We start from the raw sequence: 20,882 nt of genomic DNA, 5'->3' as shown, positions 1-20,882 counted from the left end.
GCTGAGCAGTTGCCAATTATGAGACATTCTTCATACATAATTTTGTATAATCCTCATAGCAATTGTGCAAACTGACTATTATCATCCCTATTTTTCATAATGGAAACTGAGGCCCAGAGAAGTTAGTAGGATGGGGTTCTTGTGTTCAAGAAGAAAGAAATCCAGAAGAAGGAAGGGCAAGATAAGAGTCCCACTATAATCCTCGGCATTCCAGAAGATTCAGGAAGGTTCCAGAAAGCTAAGGTGTCCCTGAACTGGGTTTGACAATTGGTTTTGAACCAATTTTCACCAAGGACTTGGTAGAAACAGAGCTCTCCCTGTCCCCTGTCCTCCTCCTACTCTACTCTTCCCCAAACATTCCAGTGCCTACCGTGCGTCACTGCCTGCTCGGGATGCTGAAGACACGTCACTAACACTAGCCAGGGCGAGGGAAGGGGCAGTGGAGTTGTATCAGCCACAGTGGCCACCCCAGAGGAAGGGCTGGGCTTTGCCACAGGGAGGCTCCTTCATGCTGGAGAGAGATTGACACACAAGGTCTGGTTTTCATGCAAAGGACAAACTGCTCAGGAGCAAGGCAGTTGCCTAAAATAAGTAATTTAAACTGACAGGTCTAATTTTAGGGAAGGGAATTTGAAAGCTATCGTGAGAGGCAGGCGGGGTGTGGGGAGTGGGGGAAACCAATCCAACACGAAAAAGGAATTTAGAAATAACTAAATGTTGTTAAATCTGACTTTTGCTTGTTTTCTAAAGTATGACAAAACCAGTCCTTCACTCATTAGCATAAATATACTGAGCAATAGGTAATATTTGCTTAATGGAGGGGTTCTCTATGGGGGCCAATTTTGCCCCCAGGGGACGTTTGGCAGCATCTGGAGACATTTTTGGTGATCACAGCTGGTGGGGCAGGCTGCTGGCATCCAGTGGGTGGAGACCAGGGACGCTGCTGAAGACCCTGCAGGGCACAGAATAGCTCCCCTCCCCAACAACAACAAATTGTCCAGCTCAGAATGTGAAGAGCCCTGAGGCTGAGAAACCCTGCTTCATTAAAAGGTGTCTGGACCACCCAGGACAGCGCACCTGGCAGCAGGTGTGAGTTTGGCAGTGCAGGTGCCACCTCCTGGGAACTTGGGCAAGTCCTTGACTGTCTGTAAGCTGCAGTTTCCTCATCTAGGAAATGAGGACGGTACCGCCCACCCTGCAGAACTGTTTGGGTCTGGAATAAGGTGATGAACAGTGAGTGAGGCGTCTGGCAGTATTTACAAATGTCTCAAACAACAATCTGTCCCCCAAATAATTTCTGGTGAAACTAGAGGGGCAAAGCAAGGTTTAAAGGGCATTTAAAGTTTTTGATCCATGTTGGCTTTCTTCCTCGGTCTCATGAATTTGGATTAATACCACATGTTCTCACTCATATGTGGAAGCTAAAAAAGTTGATCTCATGGAATTAGAGAGTAGAGTAGTGGTTGCTGGAGTCTGGGGAGGTTGAGGGCGAGGAAGGGTAGGGAGGGGTTGGTTAAGGGATACGACATTACAGCTAGACAGGAGGAATAAGTGCTAGTGTTCCATAGCACTGTAGGGTGACTGTAGTCAATAATTCACTGTATTTTTGCAAATAGCTAGAAGAGAGGATTTTGAATATTACTAACATGAAAAATGGTAAAGACTGGAGGTGATGAATATGCTAACTACCCTGATTTGATCATTATATGTTGTATGCAGGTATCAACATATCACATTGTACCCTATAAGTACATATCGTTATTAAGTGTCAATTTAAAAAAATAATTTCTTTAAAAGGCAGCAGGTGTAGTGGGAGAGCCTGGACAGTCGGGCTGTGATACTGGCGTTTGCCACTAACCAGTGTGTGCGTATCCCTTTGTACATAAAATGGAAGAAGTAAGAATTGTCGCAGTAGCGGCCTGGGAATGGCCTGGGAACACAGCCTGAGAGACATACTTGGGGATGCTCTGAGGGGGCCTTGGGAGCCTCTCTACTCAGGGCTCCAGCACCCAGACCTTGGGTCCAGGCAGCTGGGGGCTCAAATCCCCTTTCTACTATTTCACTTTATGACCTTGGAAAAGTGTCTCAACATCTCTGTGCCTAACAGTGGGGCCCGACTCACAGGGCTGCCATGGGGACGACTCCTGGTCCACACCAACTGCTGAACACGTGCAGGTTCTCACTGCAGGTTCCCAGTCATGCCGAGACAGGAAGGCAGGCCTCTGACTCTGGGTCCAGAGCTCTTTGCTCTGTGTCAAGCAAAGCATGCCTAGCTGGAAGTATTATTCCCAACTTAAAGGTTGAAAATAATCATCACAAGCAAGACAGAACACTCTGAAGCTGAGACCTTAGCACTGCTGGCTTTGGGAGCAAATGAGATGGTTTTTCCCATCATTTACTTATGCAGCAGGGCTTGTGGATACACCCTAGTGGAATTTATAAAGTTATATTGGGTATGCAGATGGGAAGATTAGGTCCCAGTGGAGGAGAGAATTCTGTTTAGAGATGTCATGGTTCCCCATCTAAATGCCTCATTACGTACAGATTCCGGAGGTCTTTCAGACTCCATGTGCTAGCTCTGAGAGATGGTATACTTTCCCTTTCTACTTTTGCAGAACGAGTCTTGAGACCATCTAGTATGACCTTGGTCTTGTCAAGAGGGGGAAACAGTAGGACTTGTCAAGGTCACTCCATAGGATTTGGCAGAGCCATTGACCCAGGTATCTCCTCATTCTGCTTTAACCAAACCAAGAAAAAAGGTAGAAACAAGTAAGTAGCAACATGACCTCACTTTGTCCCAGTGATTCTGCAAATAAAATCAAGAGCTGTTGAAATGAGGGCACAGCACCAGTTACTACACCAGTAACTTTCTGTAGTGTCCTTTCCCTTCTCCAGGCAGGTGCTGCCGTCTTTCACTTCACCTCGCCTAGATACCCAAACACTCTCTCTGTGGACAGAGAGCAGGTGCTGGGCTCAGGCTCATTCAGTATAAATGCAGGGCTCTTTTACCTGGGGCTCTTTTGAAGGTCCCTGGCAGGCACCCCTTCTCCCCCACTCTGGGCTCAGCCACACTCCTCCCAAGCTACCTGAGTGACCTCAGAGGGAGTCGAGGCTCCTCTACACACCCCTGCCAAATGGCTGGCCAGCCTGTTTGCACAACGTCATACATGAGCTCACCACCCCTGGAGGCAACCCGCTGCATTCTCTAGAAGCGACAAGAATGATAATGACCCAGAGTCTGCCTCCCTATTTCTCAAATTCAGGAATTCTACCTTCTGGAGCCCTCAAGAGAGAAGGGACAGCTGCATCCATTGGAGGGCCTGGGAATCTCATGGACAGACCGTCTCTGACTTCCCTGTCCACATGAGCTCAGGCCCCACAACATCCTTAGTTAAGCCTTGAGGTTTTCTCAGGCCAAAGTCACATGTTGAAGCCAGCCCAGCCAAGAGTACTTAAATCATCTCAATGGCTCTCACTGTGACTTCCTAGTGACCCACTGTATTGAGAGGTATGGCTGTTAAGTATCCTTAGGGATAAATCGTTATAATGATACACAGCACCGATTAAGGGTTGACTCTGTGCTAGCTGCTGAACTGAACACTTTGTGGATTACCTCTTTCCATATTATATCATCCCATTCTACAGATAAGGAAACTGAGGATCAGGTGAGTGGCATGGTTGCCCAACAGCACAGAATTTGTGGAGGTTGGCAGAGCTGGGATTTGAGCCCAGGCATCCAGGGCCCAAGCCCTGAACCACCCCACCCTCCGGCCTCCCTCCGACCTCCCTACGGTTCTTCTGCTTGTGCAGGATGCCCTGCTGGGGCCCAGTCCTCACCGCGTTGAGACCACAGAGCTGGTAGCAGGCCATGGTGATGACCACAGTGACAATCTGCCAGCGGACGGAGGGAGCCCTCAGCAGCTCCAGGACAGACACGAGGCGGATGTTCCTCTGCATGTAGCTCTCAGCCAGGATCTCTTCCATCTCTCGGGAGACATCTGCTTTGCCCAGGAATGTCTGGAATGCTGCAAACAGGGAAAGCATGGACTCTCAGCATGTTTACATTAGGATGTTTGCCACGGCTAATGCTGGGCAGATCTCTCCACTCAGACACGTACCTAGTCAGAGCATAGAGCTGGCCAGGGCCTTTGAAACCATGGAGTCCAAAGCCCTTCTTTAAAAATGGGAAGACTGAGGCCCAGCCAGATGCAATGACTTGCCCCAGGTCACCCAGATGGCTGGGAGAAAAACCGGGAGGAAACCTGGGTGCACTGATTGCCCCCATGGCAACACAGACCATGCCTAGGGTTCAAATCTGTGTCTGCCATTGGGTGTTTGTGCCTTCATTCATCTTTTGTAATTGAGTCTGCCTGCCGGGACTGTTGGAAGGATTGCATGATATCATACACATTAAAGTCTGGCTCAGAGCTTCCCACACAGGAGGCGCTCCTTTGAGGAATGTTCTTTGAGCACCTCCTGTTTGCTGGGCCCTCTGTGCTCATGCCCATTGGAGGTGTCCACAGGGAGGTCAGATACCACTTGGCCAGGATGCCCTGGGTCAATTCTATCATCACCAGGAGGATTGAACTTAATGACCTTCAAGTCCCTTTCCATGGACCCTCTGAAATACAGAAACTTTGAGAGGAGCTGCCAAGAGCTAACTTTCACGGGATTCAAACTCACTCTTGCAATTTATGCCTTTTCCAGATTAAACACTGTATATTTCCAGCCTCAGAGAACCTGTCATGTTTTACCAAGACCTTAACTGTATAAACTCCACAGATGTGTGCATGAAGGTGGGCTGAGTAGACCCCTGAGACCATAATCATTAGATCAAATTAGAACATGGATTTAAATATTCAGGGCTCTGATGCCCTACCTCCTACAGGGAATGGTGACTATGGTGATGGCTCCTGTGGACAGTCCATTCCAGGCACGGTGGACACTTATTTAAAACATAGCTCTGCACCACAGGGTATGTAGAAACACTCTTCTTAAGCAGCAAGAAAAAAAGAAAGAAAAAGAAAAAACTGTTAAATTTGCTCTAGATTCTTCAAGAAGAAAGCACATGAAGGCCTTGGAGTGTTATTTCCAGCAGGGTATCGAAAACGGGTTCAGAATGTCTGTTTGTGAGCTCTGATTTAATGCTTTTCCCAGCACTTATTAAGGGTGAATGAGAGAGGTGGCTGGATGAGTCATGTTTCTGTGTCATGCACTGAACCGCAGTATTTCTAATGTTTCCTCAAAGTTCAAAACACAACATCCTTGTGATAAAATAATTCTAGAGCCTTGGGGCAGGAAAATATTTCTCTCCCCTCCCTGATATACATATTTTCCATTATTAACAAGGAGAACATTATAACCTTTACCCCCTCTTTTCACCTTGGTTGCCAGGAAGCTCTCGGACAAATTTAATGCTCAGCCCTTAACAAAATTTCCTGGAACAAAGATCTCTCATCTTCCCCTTAAATGTTCTGATCTTCTTTTAAAGCACCCACTTAACTTTCCTGTGGCACAGATGTTCATAAACATACTTTGTTCAGCATGCCCCACCCCTCCTTACGGGGTTCCTGTGACTGGGTGAGGAAGGGTGTCTTGTGTGACCAGCATGGCAGACGTGGGGCTGCGTTGCTCAGAACCCCTCGGGAGTGAGGTTAGTGGGCAGCCTCATGCTCTTAGCTGACGGAGAGTCCTCTACAAGGTGATGCTGTTCTCAGAGTGGCCCCCAGCCCATGACTGAACCAGGTGGTGATAAAGGACCCAGCCATTTCTGCCCAAAGAGGGACTCCTGTCATGCATGAGTATCACTCCAGAGCTCCCCACTGCACCTGCGGAGGCTTTGCCAGGTGCAGTGTGGCCTGATGGCTCCCCCTGTCCAATTCTGCTCTTGTCCATGTCCTTTCCCAGCTGCTACTCCCCAATGAGACTTCTGCACTCCCAACTCATTCTCAGATCTCCTGGAACCCAACCTGCAAAAACTAATGACTTGACAGGGCGAAGTAATCCATCCACTCAGCTCTATTTTCAACTTGTGAAGTACTGAGCTGCTTCGGTTCTTACCACCCTCCCCTGATCTATTGCCATAGTCTGTTGACCGCCACCTGGGTCCTGACTTCCCATGCCCTGCTGAGCTCCTACCGTAACCCTGCTGTCCGTGCTGTGGTGTCAGCCATGTGTCACACCATTTCATTGCTCCTGAAAAGACGGCCTGAGCTCCCAGCTGTGTCTGGAATGAAGTCTGGGCTCCATAGCCTGGCCCGTGGCTCTCCTTCAGTGTCATCTCCTGCTGCTTCCATCTCTGCGTGCATCTCTCTGGGACTTAAAACACTGCATCGTCCTTTCTCGCTTCTCTACAATTGGCCACATGATTCCCTCTGCAGGGGAGGCTCTCCTTACCTTTCCTCACCTGGCTAACTCTTCCTTGTTTCAACACCCTCCCAGACAGCCTGTCCCTCACCCATAGCCGCAGGGACAGGAGAGCTGCCAGGTCCCCCTGGACCCTCATCCCCCATGCTTTCCCATCTCGGCACTTCCTCCCTGCACTGTCAATGGAACTTCATCTCTCCACTGGCTATGAGCACCTTGAGGACCTGGCTCCTGTGCCTGGTAGAGATCAGATGCCAAGTTGGTGTTTGTTGATGTGAACTGAACCGACCCAGGTGGCAAACCAAGTCCTTTCCCTTAAAGCAGGGGTTCCCCACGTCAGCACTGTTGACATCTTGGGCAAGATTACTCTTTGCTGTGGGCTGTGCTGTGCATTGTTGGATGTCTGGCAGTGCCCCTGGCCTCTGCCCACCAGATGCCAGTAGCACCCCCTCGGTTGTGGCAATCAAAAATGCCTCCAGACATTGCCAAATATCTCCTGGGGATGGGGAAAAATGACCTCTGGTCAGAATGATTGCCTTAAACAGAGTTCTAGGTTCCTGGCTCCTCCCAGGAGGGTCTCATAGCAGCACACGCGCCTCCCACCCCCTGCAGCCCCTCCCTCTTCTCCCTTTTCAGCGCAGGACAGTCCTGCAGGGCCCTGGCTCAAGGGGGTCACCCTTCTGTTTCCCTGATTACCAAATAAGTCTGTCCCTCTGCGACTCCTCCTCTGTACTTGTGATTACACCTAACAATGGCTCTGTTGGGATTTCTACTTATGGTATTTTATTTTATTTAAGGAATTTATTTTTTAATTAAAAAGTACTGATCGTACATATCTATGGGGTACAGAGTTATAGTTCAATACATGTATACAATGTGTGATGATCAAACCAGAGTAATTAGCATATTCATCATCGCAAAACTTTACCATTTCTCTGTGATGAGAGCGTTTGAGCTCCTCTCTTCTAGCCATTTGAGAACATACAATAAATTACTGTTAATTATAGATGCGTAGTACCACTGTACAGCACTGGGACTTATTTTTCCTGCCTGGCTGTAATGTCGTGTCCATTGACCAACCTCTCTCTCGCTGTCCCCCTCCCCTCCCCTTCCCAGCCTCTAGCAACCCTGGTTCTACTCTCTACTTCCAACAGTTCAACTTATTTATGAATTTTTTTTAGCTCCCACATGTGAATGAGAACATGTGATATTTATCTTTCGGTACCTGAGTTATTTCACTTAACACAATGTCTTCCAGGCTCATCCATGTTGCCACAAATGGCAGGATTTCATTCGTTTTTATGGCTGAGTACTATTCCATTGTGTATATATATATATATATATTGCCTTTTCTTTATCCATTAATCTGTCGATGGACACCTGGTTGATGAGTGTGAATACTGCTGAAATAAACATAGAGGCGCAGCTATCTCTTCGGTATGCTAATTTCCTTTCTTTTGGCTAGATACCCAGCAGTGGGATTGCTGGATCACACAGTAGTTCTATTTTTAGTTTTCTGAGGAACCTCCATACTCTTTTCCATAATGCTGTACTAACTTACATTCCTACCAACAGCGTAGAAGAGTTCTCCTCTCTCCACCTCATCACTAGTATTTCTTATTTTTGGTCCTTTTGATAGTAACCATTCTAACTGGGGTAAGATGACAGCTCATTGCAGTTTTGATTTGCATTTCTCTGATTCTTGGTGATGTTGGGCATTTTTTCCTACACCTCAGGCTTGATGTGGGTCCATGTGATAATTTAGTGTCACAACACCTGCGAGGCTCACTTGCACCTGTGACCTGGTTGTGCAAGAGTGTGATGTGGCAGCTGAGAGTGCTGACTTGGGGACCACTCTCCCTGGGTTCAAATCCTGGCTGCACCACTGGCCACCAGGTAGAGTGCCAGGTGAGTTAAATATTTCTGTGCCTCAGTTTTCTCATCTGTTTTTACATTTTAGCATTGAGGTTGTCACCGGTGTTAAATGCTAGCACACATGAAGTTTTTAGAACAGTACCTAGCTCTTAATGAGCTGTGAGGGCTATAAATATGTTAACTATTACAGCAGGTACTTGCTACATTCTCTCCCAACCCATTTATTCTTCTCACTTTTTTCCTTCCTTTTATCTTTAGCTGGACAATGGGCACAAAACACTATAACCTTCTGTTGTACGTTGGATTGTATCCTCATAAACAAATGTTAAAGTTCTAACTCCTGACACCCGTGAATATGAACTTGTTTGGAAATAGGGTCTATGCCGACATAATTAAGATGTAAGTTAAGATGAGGACACACTAGAGTAGGGTGGGCTCTTAGTCCAATATGACCCTTGTCCTTTTAAGAAGAGGAGAGCCACAGAGACAGACACACCCAGGGAAGACGACCATGTGATGACAGAGGCAGAGACTGGAGCAATGCATCTGTAAGCCAAGAAATGCCAACGATTGTTGGCCACCCCCAGAAGCTAGGAGAAGGAGTGTGGCCCTGCTGACACCTCGATTTTGGACTTCTGGCCTCCAGAACTTTGAGGGAGCCAATTTCTGTTGTTCTAGGCCACCTGATTTGTGGTCCTTTGTTATGGCAGCATACACACTTTATCACCTCCTTTAGTGTTTTATCACGTCCTGCTGAGTAAAGCACAGAAGGATCTGGAGGCTTCCTCCTTCTCGTGACCTGGAGGGGCCCCATGAAGAGGCAGGTGGGGGGACCACCTGTGGAACAGGGGGTGACAGCTTTTCCTAGGCTTGTGCCCAGAACTGCACCTAGATCATTTTCTTTTGCACAGTGCAGGTCTCAGGGCCTCCAAAAATAGGATGTTTCCTCAAAGTATTTATTTTCACCCACTACTGGGATTTAAAAGGAGGAAGCCATTGGGTTTTGAACCTAGGTTTTATATCTTTTCATTAGCCACATATCTTACATGTCCAACATAGGGTATGTACGAAGGGATGTAGAAGGAGATATTGGAGCTCCTACTTATAGTTTTATAATAGTTTATTATGGACTGGACTTGGAGCCTTCACATGGCCCATGTGAGGGGGAGGGGCTCCACATGCAGAGGAGCTGACAGGCGACCTTCATTTTCCTCCCTTTCAGCGTGGGGGGAGACACTGCGGTTTCCTTGTGCAACTTACTGGTGAGTGGATTGGGGGACGGTAGTATCTGGTTTGGATTTCATTAACTCTGACAAATGTACAGGTGCTTATAAAGAATCACCCCAAGAAATTACGAGTTAAAGGTAAAACCAACAGTGTCAGCACTAACAAAGACGAAATAGTGGAACCGTCACCTCTACTCCAGGTACAAGCCCGTTGCTGGTCTCAATGGCCACTGACAGTATGGTGCCTAGCAGAGATTTTAAAACTTAAGACATAATGAATCTGTTTCTTCAAGGCAGAGGTGACATTTTAACAGGAATGAGAAAGGAGCAACTTTTCAAAAGAAACTGTTTTATCAAAAGAAATGTTTAGGGATGTTTCAATCACCATGTGTTTTGGTAGACAAAATTATGTTCATTGGTCACCAATAAAAACTCTCTTATCTGCACATTAAAACAAACTAACCAAAAGCCTAAAAAACCTCACAAGCAGTTTAAAAATATTCCTGTTTAAAAATATTTCAAAATATTTCAAAAGAGTTCAGCGGGTTTTGCTAAAGTCTGGCTGTTAAAATATTAAAAGGCAACATCTTCTGACTATTTTGCAAGAACAACTGAATGACCTTGGGAAAATGGAAACACATTGGCTAAATTTCCACCTCCCCAAATGGTTCCTTCCTAGCAGATGACACTGCAGGCTGAACACCAGCTGCATTAAGTTTGGCCAGCCTGGTTTCCTTCTTCCATTTGGATCTCCATCATTTTATGAGGTTCATTTTTGAGCCACCGCCATCATTTAGGCCAACATGGAAATAACATTGGCTAACACTTGCTGGGGGTTGCTCTCTGCCAGGCACTGTTCTGCACACTTGGTATGCCTTTACTTATTTAATTATTATATAACTGCCCCCTGAAGTAGCCATGGTTAGTATTCCCATTTTGAAGGTGAGGTAATGAAAGAAACCTGCTCATGGCTAGGAAAACTGGGTGCCCTGAGGGAAGAGCCTGAGACAAGGATTGGGTGTGGGAGGTTTGCAGGGGTGAGGGTTGGGGAGATGAGGCAGGAAGGGAGGATGTGATGGAGACACCAGAGGAGGCCACCACCGTCACCCACCTGGGAAATGGAGTAGCTGGGATTAGATCCAGGCGAGGGCTCCAAAAGTCTTACTCTTAATGTTCAGTTCTGGAACTTAGGAACTGTCTCAGTCAGCTCAGGCTGCGGTAACCAGATACCAGACTGGGCTGCTTAGATGACAGGCATTTATTTCTCACGGTTCTGGAGGCTGGGAGTTCAAGTTCAGGTAGCCAGCAGATTCAGTTCTCTGTGGAGGACTCTCTTCCTGGCTTATGGACGGCCACCTTCTCACTGTCCTCACATGGTGGAGAGCAGAGCGAGGGAGCTCTGGTCTCTCTTCCTCTTTCCTTAAGGGCACTAATCCCATCATGAGGACCCCACCCTTATGACCTCTAAATCTAGTCACCTCCCAAATGCCCCACCTCCAAAAGCCATCACATGGGGGGTTGGACTACAACATATGGATCTGGGGAGACAGGAACATTAAGTTCCTGCCAGAAACCGAGAACCAGATCTTCCAGACCTTTGAAATGCTGTCCTTCTCCCCCCATTCCTTCCTCTCCTCTTTCCTCCCCTCTCTCTCTAAGCTTCATTTCACATGGTGAGATCCCAAAAGGCCGGAAGCGTCCTCTGGCTTTTGCTCAACCATCCCTCTGCCCGTCGCGCTTATCAGAGTGAGGCAGAGTCTATGCTGTAAGTTTAGCACCCATTTCATTATACTTGGGAAGCAAAGAATGGATATTTTTGGAACTACCTCCTGCCTTCCTTTTCACACTGTGAGGAACAACTTTCCCTTTCCACCAGTCTTTAGGTGAAGGCCTGGAATCTGCCTCTGGATCAGGGAGACCACTCGCAAAGGGGCAGGAGGAAACTGCACGTGGAGCGGTGTTTGATGTGAACATGGCAGGTAAGTGCCTCCCCCTAGCTTGGTCATCACTTGGTCCTAGCTCAGGACAGCTGCTGTTCTAGGGATAGCCTGTGACAGGCAGTGCATGCTAGAGGTTGGTTCTTACTCAGGGCCTGGCATGCGGCAGGTGCTCAAACCATGTTGGATGAAGGTAACTGGACCCTACTCACATCTGCTCATGTTTAGCCTGGAGAAGTGGATCCTCTGGGAGGATGGTCCTGGATGTAGGTGGGACTGGACTTTCTTTCCACAACTTTGAGGTCAGATCAAGGACCACAGGCAAGAGATGGGATGCACTGGACATCAGCTGACCACAAGGAAGAACTGCCTGACCGATGGGTCCAAGGATGGATTGTTTTATCAAGCAGCGAGTTCCGCATCCCTGGAGGTGGACAAGGAGAGGCTTGGTGATCACCTGTCTGAGATGTTGTGGGACCCAGGCATTGAACAGGAAGATGGGCAATGGGGTCTCTAAAGCAAGTCCAGGACCCCAGGAGTGTGCAGGTTCTGGATGGCTGGGAGGAGATGGGGCCATGGCATTGGTGGGTGGGACAGGTTGGAACAGCACCTTCAGTTTTAACTAGCTGCTTTTGGAGAGAGAGGAAATGGCCTTAGAAGTGTGTAGTCCATGAGCCCAGTTCCAAAAGATATTGGCTTATGGAAAATAACTCTCCCAGAGGAGTTCATTCCTCGATTCTCCAAGTCATTTAATAATAGTCCATCCAAGGTCTCTCCTCCTACTGCAGCCCCCACCCCACACTCTCCCTTAAACTGGAAAGTAAAAGGCCTTTCCATAGCTCACAACTCATTCATATTCCTGGCCATGCTGTCACTAACTCCAAAGACCTTGAAAAAGGAATGACAATTTGCATTTCCCAATGGGAAAGAAAACCCTGGACTCTAGGGTCACCTCCTGAGCTGGGAGAGGGAGCTGTTATGTAATCAGATCTTTGCTCTTTATAGACTCCCCTTTATTAAAGGACAATTGAGAGACACTGATCAGGGGAGAGAAAATTTCCATTTATTGTGCACCTATGATGTGCCAGGCTTTGTGTTATGTGTCTTATGACTTCATCATAATTCCTACAACAGCCCTTCAAGGTGAGTGTTGTTTGATCCACTAAGCTTCAGGGAGGTAAGAAACATGTCAAAGATCACCCCAGTTGACAGGAAGGGAGTCAATGCTCCAACCTAGATCTGTCTGATCTTTCTTTCCATGCATCTCAAAGGAGTGAGAAGAAACTGCAGAACTGAGCAGCTGGCAGAACCAAATTTAGTTCATTTCCATTAACCTGCAGCCTCTGGGAGCTTGCTGTGAGCTGGGGATGGGGCACAAAGGTCTTCCACATTAAGGAAAGAACAAGGCTCAGTCTGGGGAGAGACAGATCACAACTCGCTACCATGCAAGTGGGTGGTGCCGGATGCAGGGACTGCAGAAGCCTCACGGAACCCCTGCAAGGTCAACACTCTCATTGCCATTAAACAGATGGGGGAAATTGAGGTTCAGAGGGATGAAATCCCGTAAGAGAGATGGCATCTCCACTTCTGTGTCCACAGGGTCCCTGTGCGATCTGGGAGATCACTTGACTGCTAAACCCTCAGTTCTCTTCTGTAAGGAATTAGAGTTAATATCGCCAGCATTTATGGAGGGCCACTCTGCGCATCGGGGGTACTTATAAGAATCAACTGACGTAGTGTCCATACGGAGTAAGTGCAGGGATAGTCCCTCATGGAAGGTGGCTATTAGGAGAAGCTGTCAGAGGTGGCAGCAGTGCAAGTACTTGTTAATAACAGACAAACTTCAAGGTCTGCCCCAGTTGGTCACACAAATTCATGGGTTCATGATAAACCCTCTTACTCTGGATGGATTTCCGCCCTGTCTCCCTTCACCTAGTTCATGCCAACTTGTTCTCTCACTCCAGCTCAGTTGCCACCTTCTCCGGGAAACTCTCCCTGGTCTCCCCCATTCTAGACATGCTGGAGCTCCATGCTCTTTCCTCTTAGTTCCCGGCATGGGGCAGTCTGCACTCATCTGTGATGGGCACCTGGTTCCTGTAGGACTCCCTCTCTGACAGCATGCTTCAGGACTCAGGGGACTTGTCTGGTTTTTTTCCCATATTTTATTCCCAAGGCTTAGCACAGTGCCTGGCACACAAGAGAAACTCAATAAATATGTGGGTGTTGACTGAGTGGTTGGTCTAGAAGGTTCCTGACAACTTAGACTACATTACAATGGCCTTCCCCTAGCTGCTTTTCAGGCTGTGCCTCCAGCTCTTACTGAGAGTCCATATAAGAAAAGAAAACAAGGGCTGGCACATGGCTCACTTGGGAGAGTGTGGTGCTGACAACACCAAGTCAAGGGTTAAGATCCCCTTACTGTATCATTAAAAAAAAAAGAAAAGAAAAGAAAACAGAGAGAGCTATCTTTTGCAGTTGTTTTAACTTAGGTTCAAGACTTTATTATGTGTCCCAAGGCCCCCATCAAGAGTCCCTTGTGAAAATGTTTTTTAGAGCAGTGTGCAAGTAAACTCTGTTTCTCCTGAGAAGTTGTCCTGTTTCTCATAAAGGGAGAGTCTGTGAAGGAACCAGTTCCTTCTTTTGCCCTGGCTGCCAGGAAGTTCAGAGTATTTTGGTGGCTCCTCCTAAAAAAACAACAAGATACTTCCTGTGGCCTAGCTGACTTTTAGGCACAGTTCTAAGTCCTTTATGTGAATTAAACCATGAATTAGAAGTTCGAAATAATCTAGTGAGATTAGTGCCAGAGAGGGGAGCCAAGCTAACGGCCACACCTAACTAGAAAACGGCAATGCAAGGGCAGGAACCCAATCAGCTCAGCTCAGGAAATCTAGGCTCTTAACATGCACAGTGTGTTGCCTCTTCGTAGCTGTGTTAAATCTGGTAGGGCTTCTTCCTTCTCCTTCCAGGACCCTGAGTTTTATCTATAACACAGACTCAGACACACACGCATACACAAACATTCACACGCGTACATTCACACACACACAAATTCACATACATATACACACAGGCACACACACGCATATACACATATACACACAGGCACGCATACACATGCATACACATATACACATATTCATACATGCACACACATACACATAGAAACTCACATGTACACACACATGCACGTGCACATATACACACATGCACTTAGACATATTCACACATGCACACACACATACACAAACATTCACACGCGTACATTCACACACACACAAATTCACATACATATATACACAGGCACACACACGCATATACACATATACACACAGGCACGCATACACAGGCATACACATATAAACACATACACATATTCATACATGCACACACATACACATAGAAACTCACATGTACACACACATGCACACACATGCACATGCACATATACACACATGCACTTAGACATATTCACACATGCACACATGCATACACACACACCTGCATTGTGAGCTGCGTCAATTTTTCTGGATTTCTATAAAGTAGAAGACGTCACTGACACTTATGAAAAAGAGGAAAAAGAGGCCTCTACTGTGTGGCCTGGGCCAGGTCACTCGACCTTTAACTTCCAGTTTCCTCACCTCTGTGTTAAGGACCCTCCGATCTTTGTGGTGCTCTCCAATATGCTAAATGTAAGGGATCGTAAAAGTCATTGCCACCCTTGTGCCAATAAACCATTGATATGGGGCAGAGAGCTAAGACAGGGCAGCTTCAGGGAATCACGGCTGCCCAGCAGGTTAGAAGCAAACTGGGCACAAAGCTGCAAGGCTTTGAGCAGCCGGTCCTGCCCTGAACTTGGCCCAAAGCTCTGCTCCTTTGGGAGATGTGGGAGAGGATGACAAGCACCCTGGGTCAGGAGAGTGGGCTAGTCTCAGCTCAGCCACTGGCCTTCCCGGTGGCCTGGGACAAAGTTCTCACCTCCCTGGGTCTCGGTACTATGTCTGCAAAATGAAGGGCTTGCATTGACCTTGGCTCATTTCCATCTTCTGAAGGGAAAAGAAGCTTCTTGTCGAGGCTGAGCTCAGCTACTCTCCTCCAGTCACGTTCCATTTGTGCCAAGCTCTGTCCTGCTGCTTCAGGGGTCACCCCGTGTATGTCCGAGATTCTGTGGTCTTATAGAGCCAGGCTCTGGTGCCAGACAAGTTTGGGCTCATGAGTTGGCCCCACCACTCACTAATGAAGTGACCTTTGGCAGGTTATATCAGCTGCCCCAGGCCTCTATTTTCCCACCTGTAAAGTGGGGGTAAGAACACGAATCTCTTAGAGTTGGAGGATACTGGGATGGGCAAGCCCATGAAACATGCCCATGTGCCGCAGGGCCTTAGCACATGACAAACCCCTCTCCTCCCTTCTCTCACGCCACTGCACAGATTTAGGATGCCCTCTGCCTGTGTTGTGAGTAGGCCTTATTAGTTTGTTCATTCATTCAATGCACATTTAGGGAGCACCTATTGTATACCAAAAGATAGCTTTCTGTGAGTCTTAATCTCAGTTCCTCATGCTTGGGATTAGACTTTCTAGAAAGGGGAGCCTCATGTAGTTTATTGCCGGTCTCCACATCTGACTAAAACTGCTTTGCACTGCAGCCTTCATAAGCATGGAGAGCCATGTCTTTGCCGAGCACTTCATAAACATTTCACAGTCTGGTTCCTTCCCCTCAGCATACATGCACACACCTCTGCCTTGTGAGTGGCTGCAGGGAGACTGGAGATGGGGCTGACTTTATATGTACATGCAGTGCGTTGGCTTGGAACATCTCTACACCGAGGAAAACCTCTTGGGTACAGAGGCAGAAACTATCAAGACAGAAACATCAGAAGGTCCAAAGCAACTGTCTGAAACATCTCCCTGGTAAAAATGGCTGGTCTGCATAATGAAGCTCCTTTACTTCTGACCTCCCAGCCTGTTTCTGCTCTGGTTGAAATTGTTCTATGTTCCCACAGCAAGTAAATCTCTATCTGATTGCTATGAACACCTCCAAGCACGAAGCACAGAGCTTTAAGAAGCAGCGTGCTACGGTGGACATTGTACAGACTCTGGTGTTAACTGTACTTTGATTTTTTCATTCATATAACAATTAGTAAGCACCTACTACATGCCAGGCCCTGCTCTAGGTGCTGGGGGTTCAGCAATGAGTGAAACAGGAAAAGCCTCATGGAGCTTTTCATTCCAGTGGAGAAAAGAGATATCAAACAAGTTGACATATAAACATATCATTTTTGGTCGTGATATGTGCTAAGAAAAAAAATAAATTAGGGTGCGTGACAGTGAAAGGAGTTGATGCTGTTGGAGCTACTGTCGTTGGGGGAGATGTTTTTGAGGAGATGCTGTTTCAGCAGAGACCTAAATGAAGTAGCGAGCTGTGGGCTGTGCAGGTGGAAGGAGCCAGTGCCAAGCTGCTGAGATGAAATGCTAAGAGCATCCCACCACTCACAAGTGGGCTCAGATTCGGCCCATGGAGACTCAGCCCCTCAACCCCCTTTTAGATTCTCTCCCGTATCACTGGGGCTAGAAACCTACAAACTACATTTTCTGGCACTCACACTAGCTAATTCTGGTTTGATTCCACCAATGAGAGGCATTGATGCAAGACTGAAAGTAGGAAAAAGAAAGAATCTCTTCTGCTTCTAGTCAAAGCTCCAGCACCATCAGTGGTGGCGGCAGCCGCTCAGCCTGAGACTGGGGCTCGGGCACCATCGGTGGTGGCGGCAGCCGCTCAGCCTGAGACTGGGGCTCGGGCACCATCAGTGGTGGCAGCAGCACCTGCTTGGCCTGAGACTGGGGCTCCAGCACCATCAGTGGTGGCAGCAGCACCTGCTTGGCCTGAGATTGGGGCTCCAGCACCATCAGTGGTGGCGGCAGCCGCTCGGCCTGAGACTGGGGCTCCGGCACCATCAGTGGTGGCGGCAGCCGCTCGGCCTGAGACTGGGGCTCCAGCACCATCAGCCCGATAGCTCCAGCATCCGCCCTCAAGCAGCATAAGCCAGGAGGGTGGGCTCATGGACTCCAGTGTGACTGTGCCTGACCCCTCCTGCTCCCTGGCCCCACCAGCACCTCTGTAACCATGTTCCTGCATTCAGGGTCTCTCTGGTTGAAATATTACTTCCATTCTCCTGAGTGGAACATTGACTAATGTACTTGCTCTGACTAATGACCTTGACTTAAGCTCTCAGTGTCTTAGTCTCCTCATCTATAAAATAAAAAGTAAACACTCTGTAAGTTTTTTGGGGGCAGGGGTGAGGATTGAGGGAGTAGATGCAGTGTAGGTAGCTCTATTAGTTTCCTGTTGCTGCTGCAACAAATTACCACAAATGTAGTGGCTTAAAACAACACAAATCTGTCATCTTTTAGTTCTGGAGGTTAGAATCTGAAATAGGCTTCACTGGATAAAATCAAGGTGTTGTTGGGCTGTTCCTTCTGGAGGCTCCAGGGCAGAATCCTTTCCTTGCCTTTTCCAGCTCCTGCAGTCCGTCCGCATTCCTGGGCTTGTGGCCCCTTCTTCCATCTTCACGGCCAAGTCCTTCTCACGCTGCCTTCCATCTGGTCTCTCTCTCTGCCTCTTTCCCACTTATAAGAACCCTTGTGATTACACTGGGTTCAGCTGATAGTCCAGGATAATCTCCCCATCTCAAAGTCAGCTGATCAGCATCCTGAATTCCATCTGTGGTCTTAATTCCTTTGTCATGTAACCCAACATATTCACAGATTCTGGGGATTAGGAAGTCCCATCCTTCAGGGTGGGGCAGGGTGGAGAGAAGGTCATCATTTTGGCTTTCACATGAGTACATACGAGGAACTCAAACAGTGTGCTGTGGCTTGAATGTGTCCCCAAAGTTCATGTGTTGGAAATTTAATCCCCAGTGCAACAGAGCTGAGAGGTGAGACCTTCAAGAGGAGATTAGGTCATGAGGGCTCTGCCCTCACAAATGGGTTAATGTTATCGTAGGAGTGGGTTAGTAATTGTGGGCATGGGCTCCTGATAAAGCATGAGCTTGGCTCTTTTCCTCTGTCTCTGTCTTGTGTGTGTTCTCTCTTGCCCTCCCACCATCTGCCATGGGACAACCCAGCAAGAAGGCCCTCACCAGATGCAGCCCCTTTGTCTTGGCCTTTCCAGCCTCCAGAACCATGAGCCAAAGACATTTCTGTTCATTATAAATTGCCCACTTTGTGGTATTCTGTTATAGTGGCACAACACGGACTAAGACCCAATGGAAACCATTTCTAGAGCTGAAAGACAAACTGAAATCTCCTAATCTAATTCTTTCTTTGCACAAAGCAAAACTCATGGCTCAGAGAGGCTTGGGTGCTCTGCCTGTCCACTGCGGCACTCCACCTGAATAATCACAGGGGTGATGCCAGGGAGGAGAAAGGAACGTCATGTGTCCACTGGGGTGCCTGGGAGCAGACGCTGCCCCAGGCGGCTGCACATGGTCAACCACAGGGGCTTTTTATTTTTTCTTACACTACTCTGTCCTACCTCTTGTGCCCTAAAAGGGCTGTACTCCTGAGACATTATTTAATGGCAGGACAAGAATCCTCACTGTCCCTGAAGAAAGCTTCCATCCTGACAGAGGCCTGGCATTAGTGCTGTGAGGGACCCTTAGTACAATCTAGCCTGGCCTTGGCCATGAACAGATGAGGAAATGACAGTCCGGAGAGGGGCATAACTGGCTAGCTAGTGGCAGAGCTTACATTTACCTTGGGGCTTTTTATCCCAGTTAGTGTCAGCTCTGTGCCACCTCGCTATCCCTCAGACAGGGAGCAGCACACCCCAGCAATGACATTTACTACTCCCCTGCTGTGTAAGCCTGTGTGTAGTTGCAGACCCTGAGCACTTGCTTCCAGCAGCCCCAGGCCCAACATTAGCCTCTGCCCCAATGTGCCTTGGTTCCGGCCTCAGAACCTGGAGGTGGACCAGTCCTCAGAAAGCATTTCGTTCAGTCCTTGATGGTACAGGTGGGGAACACAGCCCAGAGAGGTGTCGTGACAAAACCAAGGCTCCTGATCCCCCCCAGTGTGTAACACCCACATCCCGTGGTCTCTCTCTGTGCCTGGCATCTGAAGAGCTCCACAAGTCTGATGCTCAGCAAATCATTAGTGAGGATGCTCACATGATGCCTGTGTTGTTCCAGGACTCATGCCATTGAACATTTGCTTCCAGGTGTACAAACCTGCAGATGCGCCCACTCGAAGTTGACGAGTCCCAGGGCCCCACGTTTGGGGTTTAAAATTGTTTATTTTACTCATTCCTGCAGGGAGCTCCATGGCTCATAAAACATTAAAATGGGCATCGTGGCTGTTTCATTAAATTTCCAGTCTATGAAGACTGAATTAAGCGATTTTGGTGGAGCTGTTTGGGTTTGTGTTCTGTAACCACCAGGCACATCTGTGAGGCACATTCATGAATTCTCTGCTCATGAGAGAGGCAGGCTCTTGATCTGAAACCCCAAGAGGGGGGAGCTATCTCAAGTTGCCTCTTTCCAGAAAATGGAGCCATTCTGCCAGAATCCCATTGCTATGATCTGAATGTTTGTGCCCCTCCCCCAAATTCATAGGTTGAAACCTAATCCATAATGTGATGGTAGTAGGATGTGAGGACTTTGGGGAGGTGATCAGGTCCCGAAGGTATAGCCCTCATGAGTGGGATTAGTGCCCCTACAGAAGAGGACCCACCATGTGAGGACACGCTGAGAAGCCACCATCTATGAGCCAGAAAGCAAATCTGCCAGTGCCTTGATCTTGGACTTCCAGCCTCTAGAATTGTGAGAAATAAGTTTCTGTTGTTTGGAAGCTGCCAATCTATTGCATTTTTGTTATAGCAGCCCAGATGGACTAAGACTTCCTTCCAAATCCTCATCCTTTAGGACCCTGGAAGAGGCCACAGACAAGCCAGATGAGAGGTAACTGGCAGGAATCTCCTTTCTAGAAGTCAGAAGCCCTGGATTTTGGGGCCCAGCTCCATGAACACCAGGCTGGGTGGTGATGGTAAGTTCCCAAACCTTCCTGCAGTCAGTTTCTCATCTATGGAAAGGAGAGGTTGATCTGCCCTCTCCTTGCCCAGGAATTGTGTGAAACTCAATATTTTAATTCACAGGTAAATATCCTTCAACAGCTTATAGCACATTTTCAAAGCTTCGATTTATTTTCTTATTTATTCAACACTTAGCCAATGAAAGTCTGTGCTGGATGCTGGGGACACGAAGCTGTGGGAGACGTGGCCACTGCCCTCAAGAGACTCACTGTCTGGGGAGGGAGGGTCATGAGCAGGGAGGGACACCATACTGTCCCCAGTAGCAGGACGAGATGACTGTGGGAGTGCGAGACAGGGATGAGGGCTGTGATGGTCGATTTTATGTATCAAGTTGGCCAGGCCAACGTACCCAGATATTTGGTCCAATACCAGTCCAGATGTCTCTGTGAA

The 20,882-nt window shown here is 47.8% G+C and overlaps 1 protein-coding gene across 1 annotated transcript in view; it reads right to left on the bottom strand.

Moving 5' to 3' along the window:
* SLC2A9 (solute carrier family 2 (facilitated glucose transporter), member 9) overlaps positions 1 to 20,882 on the bottom strand; it is a 201,002-nt gene that overhangs the window by 98,649 nt on the left and 81,471 nt on the right. The window contains exon 9 of the mRNA XM_008571485.1: positions 3,838 to 4,025. Coding sequence (XP_008569707.1) covers positions 3,838 to 4,025 — 188 coding nt within the window. The remainder of the gene's footprint in view (positions 1 to 3,837; positions 4,026 to 20,882) is intronic.

This window comes from Galeopterus variegatus, unplaced genomic scaffold (genome assembly GCF_000696425.1).
Source record: "Galeopterus variegatus unplaced genomic scaffold, G_variegatus-3.0.2 Scaffold689, whole genome shotgun sequence".
In the NCBI taxonomy this organism is placed as follows: Eukaryota; Metazoa; Chordata; class Mammalia; order Dermoptera; family Cynocephalidae; genus Galeopterus; species Galeopterus variegatus.
This window is presented reverse-complemented; position numbering and strand designations above follow the sequence as displayed.